Below are 7,753 nucleotides of genomic sequence, written 5' to 3'. Positions count from 1 at the left end.
TTTATAAGGTATTCAAAAAACAAACCTGCAAATTAACAAATTTTGTTCGAATTCACAAGTATTATAACCATCATTGACATTTTCACGAGTGAACATTGCAACCAACCTTGACAAAAATAAAAAATCGTAATGTTCTCAAACCATAATAACAAAACCTACGACCAGCACAGCCCAAGACACTATATTAACAAGTATTAAAAACAGGCTAAAAGCTGTCATCCTCGTCATCATCTTGGAGTCCGTACCGACTGAAATGGCTAACCCGAAACTTCCATTCCCCTTTAATCGGATCATACGAAACAAACTCGGCACCTTGGTCCTCTGCTTTCTTTTTTAACATCTCTATATATTTTTCAACTCTAGGTCCCTCAGTGAAATGTCGTCCCGTTTTTTTATCCAAACACTTAACATTCAAAAGTGTGACTTCAGCGGGCTTATTAAGACCCTGTCCAATGGGCGGTTTCTTTGTCTCGTCCATATAAACAATCACTTCACGATGATTAAATTGGATAAGAGACTCAAGGTCCAACCGTCTAACATCTGTTTCACCAAGAAATTTTATGCTTCCATAATTATGACGCCCGACTACAAAATTGTTTACACGGCGACAAAAACCGGGTTCTGCACGCTCCTTGGCTGCTAATTCTTGGACCCGAGGCTCGGTGTAGTAATCTGAATGACGTAGTTTGGGCATTAGTGCCTCGATATCGGCCCCGTGTTCGTAAACGATTGCTGCCTCGCCGGCTCGGTGACCAGTTAGAGTAATGTATGAGTCTGATTTTGGATCGTCGTGTATACCATTTGTTTTCTGGGTCGACTTGATAGGAGTGGTGTGTTCCTTCTGAATGACGTTTTCAGTATGATTTCCTACAAAATCCACATGGCGATTAGACACTTGACTATTAAAAAATGCATGATCATGCAAAAAATTATGTGTTTCAATACTTGAAGTGAAGAGTAATTGTCAAAATAATGGCGGTGGCAAAAATCAAGGCATTTGGAAATCAAATATAAAGAATAAGAGAATAATCTTACCGTTCCCATTTTCTGCCGAGTGACCATTTTGATGACTGGTAGAAGCAAACTCAGTATGTTCACCCGAACCCAAAAATCAATCAAATAATGATAATAAATAAAACTTCTTAATATTAACAAAATTTGAATAATCCTTGGATTTTGCTAACAACATGTGCTTTAGATTGTTGTCTATTTAGATTAGCAAATATACTAACTACCATCCCATGGTTACTGTCCACATGTCACGTCTTTTCAGCTGACGTCATCTTTTTTCAAGAGACTTTTCACTTTAAAAAAAAAACCAACTTCATGAGTTTTTTAATACCCACTTGTTAGCAAATATACCAACTTCATGGTTACTGTTCCCAATACCCACTTGTTAGTACTAATAACATAGGCAATAAACGTTACCATTAACTTGTGCAGGAGAAGATACAGATTTCAGTTTCTCCACAGAAGCTTTTCGGGGCGATTGTTCCATGGGGCGAATCACGAGAGATCTCGGATTCTCCCTGGGAAAGAAAAGAGCGTCGGCCTTCGGGGTACTGGTAGTGTCCTCCTCATCACTGAAAAATGAAACCTGCATAATAACCAATCACATTATTAAAAATAATTCTTACTCCTGAAAACAATATATGATCATGAAAAAGAGAATGATGAGTTGTAGTTTATAAACTAAAAAATAACCTTTGGACCATCGTTTTCCGGGTTATATTTTCTTGCTGGCAACCTAACCCGCCTTTGAGAAAGATGTCGAGAAGTCAAAACAGACGATATCCTCATTGGCGCAGGCTTGTCAACAACCTATAGGAATGGATGTAAACTACATTAAATGTGTACCATATATGTGTGTTTCTTATTAAAGTGTGATACAGAAATTGAACGCAGCCCAAAACAAGGGGTTGTAGTTGATTATTTAAATTTTTATATCATACTTACTGGCAAGCTTGAGATTCCATATTGAATTGAAGGTGCATTTCCCGCACGACCAATTGACATTTGGGGCATTGCTGGCAGCGTTCCAAAAGGATTTGTAATAGACTGAGGTTGTGCAAGTGCAGGGCTCTGATTGGCTGACCTGGCAAATCACAGATAAAAATGCTTTGAGAATCAAATAATGAAACAAAGGAAATTGAATGTACGAGTAAAATGATATGACAGTAGATGTGACATACTGTTGTGCAAAATTATTCTGTCCGAGAATGTTTGATGTGCCACCTGTTAATAAACGGTCAGAAATGTAAGAAATTTTATGGAGAAATTAAATGAATGAAAATTAAAATGATATGCATGGAATCTAGGAAAAGTTGGATGCATTGGGTCACCTGCTGGTGCAGAAAAGCCAAAACCACCAGTAGTTTGAGTTGGTTGAGCGGATTGAAATGGCGTTGAAAGGGATGGCTATATAACAAACCAACATGAGTTTAATAGTGACTAATATACTGGATTCAAAGCTGAAACACCAGTTTAAAATATCAAAAAAGCATGCAAGTAATTCCTAATAAAGCAATCAATCAGATTCAGAAAAATCAATGGTTCAGAAAAGAGCATAACCAAAAAATGAGAAAGCAAACCTTGAACACAAAGATTGGCATCCAATACATTTTCAGTAACATACATATTTAATAAAGTAATGGACAATTAACAATAACTAAGGGTAAAAGAAGAGTCCTGAGATTATGCAAAGTAACTACAACAGTTAATCGTAAGCACATATAAAAATTATCAGAAGAAACTCACAGTTACCTGATTAAATCCCATGCTTGTACTTGGTGTGCTTGAGAACATGTTTCCTCCAAATGGACTTGATTGACCAAATGCCTGAGTACTCTGCCCAAAGGCTGGGGCTGCTTGCCCAAAAGTTGAGGTGGTCTGCCCGAAAGGAGAACTTGTTTGTCCTAAAGAGGGTGTGGTTGACTGGAACAATGGGGACGGTTGAGTGTTTCCAAAGTTTAAGCCACTTCCAAATGATGAACTTGCTACCGGGGCTTGAGTTGCACCAAATACTGACGATGATCCAAAAGGTGATGTATTGGGAGTGCCAAAAATAGAAGTAGAAGTTGTAGACCCAAAAGCAGGAGTTGACCCAAATGCAGATGGTGCTGGTGTTGACCCAAATGCAGATGGTGCTGGTGATGGTGTTGACCCAAAAGGATTAGATGTTGCAGTACCAAAGGGTGATGAACCAAGGGCAGGAGTTGAGCTCCCAAAACCTGGAGTACTGAAAGTTGATGTCTTAGAGGCAAATGGGTTGGTAGATGTAGTGGAAGAAAACGGATTTGCAGGCTGACTAAATGCAGGCGTCGAAGAAAAAGGGTTTGCCTGTGTGTTGTTAGTATTGAAGCCCATTCCACCAGTAGACTGACCTGCAGGATTTGGGCCCCCTGAAATAAATAAAAAATATATATATAATAAAATAATAATAAATACTAATTAATATTATTGAGAAAAACAACACAATGATTATCACCTTTATCTCCTAGTTGATAGTCTTCCCATCTAAGTTCTTCATGACTTTTTTCTTTATATGTGGGCATCGCTGATATTGACACCAGTTTCCCAGCAGCCTGTGTGCTAGTACCACCATCTGTTTCAGGTGTCTGAGAATAAGGGGCTACTCGACTTCCCCCACGTTGACCACCGAAAGATGATTGACCAAAACCGGGACTCCCAAACGCTGGTGTTGTTGCCTGAGCTCCTGCATGTTTGTAAAAACAAAATGTCAGGAAACTGAATACTCATATTCATTGTGAACAGTAAAAAGGTTAAATTTGTAAAGAATCAATAATTGTGACAAAACTACAGAAGATTTAGTACCAAAGGGTGAACTTTGAGACCCGAAGGCTGAGGTGGAAGTACCGAATGGGCTGCTGCTGCTACCAAATGCAGACGTTGATTGACCAAAAGCAGGACTTGACCCAAAATTGAACTGGTTTGTTGTAGTAGCACCAAAAGCAGGGGTAGGCGAAGCGCCAAATGCAGGAGTACTTGAGACACCAAATGCAGGTGTACTTGATGACCCAAATGCTGGTGTACTTGATGACCCAAATGCTGGTGTACTTGACCCAAAAACAGGCGAGCTAGAAACGCCAAACGCAGAGCCCGTGTTTCCAAATGTTGGTGTTGGTGTAGAACCAAATGCGGGTGTGTTAGTGGCACCAAATGCAGGTGTGTTTGTAGAACCGAATGCGGGTGTGGTTGTAGACCCAAATGCGGGTGTGGTTGTAGACCCAAATGTTGGTGTGCTAGGAGTACCAAAAGCGGGTTGACTTGAAGCTCCAAACGCTGAAGAGCCAAATGCACTGGTTCCAAATGCAGGTTGCGATTGCTGAAATGTGCTTCCGAAAGGGGTTGATGGAGTTGTGGATCCAAAGCCACCAAATGCAGGCTTTTGCCCAAATGCAGACGAACCTGTAATGTAAAGGAAATGAAATAATCACATATAATGTTAAGAAATAACTCATAAACAACAATAAGAAGGCTAAAGAACAAAATGCATGATCAACATATGGCACTATTACATGCAGAACATATATGCAAAACATATATGAAACTATTTCATATAAATGTTCATATATGAAATATAAAAAGAAGTTTAACATTAGGAGAAGCCAATATTTGAGATTTAAACCTATAAATGTTCATAGATGTGCTTACCACCAAAAGATGAAGATGCAGCACCAAAGGCCGGGCTTGATGAAGCTCCAAAAGCAGGCGTCACACTCCCAAAAGCAGGCGCTGGTGAGGAAGCCTGGGTACCAAATACACCAGTCGAAGTGCCACCAAAAATAGAACTGCCTGTTTGAGCACCAAAAGAAGATGTGCCACCAAATGGGTTTTGAGCAAAAGGATTGTTATTTGCATTATTTGTCTGACCAAAAACTGATGGAGACCCAAATGCGTTATTGGATGACTGCCCAAATGGGTTATTCGATGACTGCCCAAATGCTGTTACATGTAATCAGAAAAAATTGGTTAGTTTAGTTTAGTTTAGTTAGATTGCTGGCCACACAAACAAAAATGGGGTAATTGAGTGTCCCAAGAATCAGGCATCCACCACAACACAATCAAACATAAATTTAGTAAAGCCAGCATGATGCAATATTGGTTGCATGTCAAGAACTATGTTTCATATGCCTACATTCAATATTGCTAACTAATAATCATGATTAAATCTTAATGAACCAAGCATGCCTCCTCAGAATTCAGTAATATTCAGAGATGGTATTTGTTTATCTTTTTTTCATATGCATATATTCATCAACAATGGTTTCAGGTCTTAACTTGCTTCATATAGACTCCACTCTTATGGATTTGTATGTTCGTTACTTAGCTCCTATGGATTTCCATGAAAATACAATGACAACGATCTTTAAGCTTGAAGAGTGCTACTACTGGAAGATAAAACTGAAAGTCTCAAAAGGGCTAAGTATTATTTTAGCTATTGACCCAATATCACACCATACTCGAGTCTATAATTGACATGAACCTAGTTGTTTTGTGTCAAAGTCACCATAACCAAAGGCTTACCAAGGTTTTTGATAAGCCACATACCCCATTTACAGACCTGGGTAAAATAAAAAAAATGAACCCTTGGGTTCGATTCTGTTTCCTAACTGTGTATATTCCAACAAAAATACAATAATCTCCCCTTATGTATCCTCATATTTAGGTAGATAATAAGTTAGTAATGAAGTCAAGGATGCATCTCATTGGCACCAAATACATTCAAGTAAGATTAACAATTGGTAATAGTACCCCTCCACCTCTTCGAGACATTTGCCAGAAAACAACTGTACAACACATTTGGTGGGATGATAAAATAATGTTATTTTGCCAGGACGCCATTTCAGTTATTGCTTCAAAGCTTCAAGTGACATGACAATACAAGTTTATCATGAAATCATGATATTATGATTATGATTAAATATTTGCATTAAAACAAGTTTTGAAAATACTATATAACTAGCAACCAAAGCATAATAACAAGGTAGTGCTCCACTGCCACTTTTTCCTATAAATTCATAATGTATGAGAGTTCCACAACAGATATTCTTATTCTTATTCAATAAAAGTAAAAACAAATACACGATGATACGAATATGCATATAAACATCAAGTCAAATAGCTTTAAATAAAAATACTACTTACGGTTACTAGAACCAAACATTGTTCCTTCCTTCTTATTAATACAAGTCCAGTGATAAGCTCCTGATCTCAAACTCTGAAAAAATTATTTGATACACGTAAATTACATTACAAATCACCATATATACAAATCAATAAATACACAACCATGTAGGAACAAACTTACATGTATTACGCCCAAACAGAAAACGGGCGTGCACCTGCAAATTTGTGTCCACTATGCAATATCAATAAGCTCAGTGTCTATTCGAATTCAAACTGCAAACAGAAAACATTAAAGCTAGGGTTAATTCAAATAACAACGAACGTAATACAAAAAATATACGAATAGGTACTAATAATAATAATAATATATAGATTTAGATATAAGCTAAGGTTACGATTGTACCTATAGATATACGGATTGAAGACGATCTATTGATTGTCAAAGAGAGGGATTGAGACAAAGAGGCGATGTGTCTGTGAATAGGTCACACCGGTAAACACGACGATTAAGCCAAAATTGATTCAATTTTTAACCGGGTAAACAGCTCAAGGTAACTTCTTATTTTATAATGGGTCGGTTAAAAATTAGCTTAATCAATACGCTAATTTAAATATTTAAATTTAAGTTTTTAATTTTTGAAATTTAATTATGAATTTTTAATCAAAAAGAACGAATTGGTTTCAAACCAAATATCGAATCCAATCCAAATTTAAAAAAACCAAACCGAATTTTTTAAACGATTTTCGGATCGATCAAAACCGAAACCGAATTCTTAATTCAGTTTTGGGTTTTGTTTTTGTTTTTGTTTTTGAAAATTTTAAATTTGGTTAACCGAAAACCGAATTAAAAACCGAATTAAAATTAAAAACATGTTAAAACATATTTATAATTATAATATCTACTATATATTTATATTATATTTGATGTATTATTACATTTTCATTTCAATAATAAGCATGTTATGTACCCTGTATACTTAAATTAATTTCACAACCATTGTTCTCAATTTATATGTAAGTTTATGTTGGTTAAGATTTTTATTTTTAGTGATATTCGGTTTAACTGAAACTAAACCGAAATTAAATTCGGTTTTCGGTTCGTTTTTGGTTATGGTTTTGATATTTAAATTTGGTTTCGGTTTGGTTTTCGGCTTTGATTTTATAAGTTTCAAAAACGAAAATATCAAACCGAATAAACTGAAAAATTAAAAACCGAACCGATGAACACCCTTAGGTGAACTTGGTGACTATCTTAATTAAGAGATGTTTGGAATAGCATTTTGCAAACTCATTATTCACTTTCAAGAATTAAATAATCAGTTAAGCAAAATGTGTTACACACTAATAGTGTTTATTTTTTATTTTTTATTTTTTTGATAATATAATAGTCTAATAATCTGTTTTTAGGTATTTAGTAAATCGGATTATTTGATACGTTATCAAGTAAAATTACCAAAAAGTTACATAGTTCAAAATACTGAGATATATAAAATTCATATATATAATAATATACTGTATTTTTTATAAATTGTACAAACTAATTATAATATAAATAATTTGAAAATATCAAAATAGTTAGTTCAGATACTTACAATCCTGTAAT

At 35.8% G+C, this 7,753-nt stretch overlaps 1 protein-coding gene across 1 annotated transcript; it reads right to left on the bottom strand.

Annotated features, from left to right (window-relative positions):
- Positions 1-6,635, bottom strand: LOC139902920 (nuclear pore complex protein NUP98A-like). Its single transcript, XM_071885616.1, has 14 exons — positions 6,554-6,635; positions 6,332-6,423; positions 6,169-6,241; positions 4,675-4,965; positions 3,835-4,428; positions 3,488-3,715; positions 2,764-3,401; positions 2,343-2,418; positions 2,193-2,235; positions 1,957-2,095; positions 1,705-1,821; positions 1,430-1,597; positions 1,036-1,099; positions 1-867 (listed from the first exon to the last, which is right to left on the bottom strand). Exons 3-14 carry the CDS (start codon positions 6,185-6,187, stop codon positions 206-208), a joined length of 3,039 nt encoding a protein of 1,012 aa, XP_071741717.1. The 5' UTR covers positions 6,188-6,241; positions 6,332-6,423; positions 6,554-6,635; the 3' UTR covers positions 1-205.
- Positions 6,636-7,753: the final 1,118 nt, after the last annotated feature.

Source organism: Rutidosis leptorrhynchoides, chromosome 3 (assembly GCF_046630445.1).
Source record: "Rutidosis leptorrhynchoides isolate AG116_Rl617_1_P2 chromosome 3, CSIRO_AGI_Rlap_v1, whole genome shotgun sequence".
Lineage (NCBI taxonomy): Eukaryota > Viridiplantae > Streptophyta > Magnoliopsida > Asterales > Asteraceae > Rutidosis > Rutidosis leptorrhynchoides.
This window is presented reverse-complemented; position numbering and strand designations above follow the sequence as displayed.

Bases quoted from the DNA above. Each gene is read 5' to 3' on its own strand.
- LOC139902920 (XM_071885616.1), bottom strand. The intron at 2,419-2,763 runs GTAACTGTGAGT...TTTGTTATATAG, and splicing joins CAAGCATGGGATTTAATCAG to CCATCCCTTTCAACGCCATT. The intron at 2,096-2,192 runs GTATGTCACATC...GTGATTTGCCAG, and splicing joins CAGAATAATTTTGCACAACA to GTCAGCCAATCAGAGCCCTG.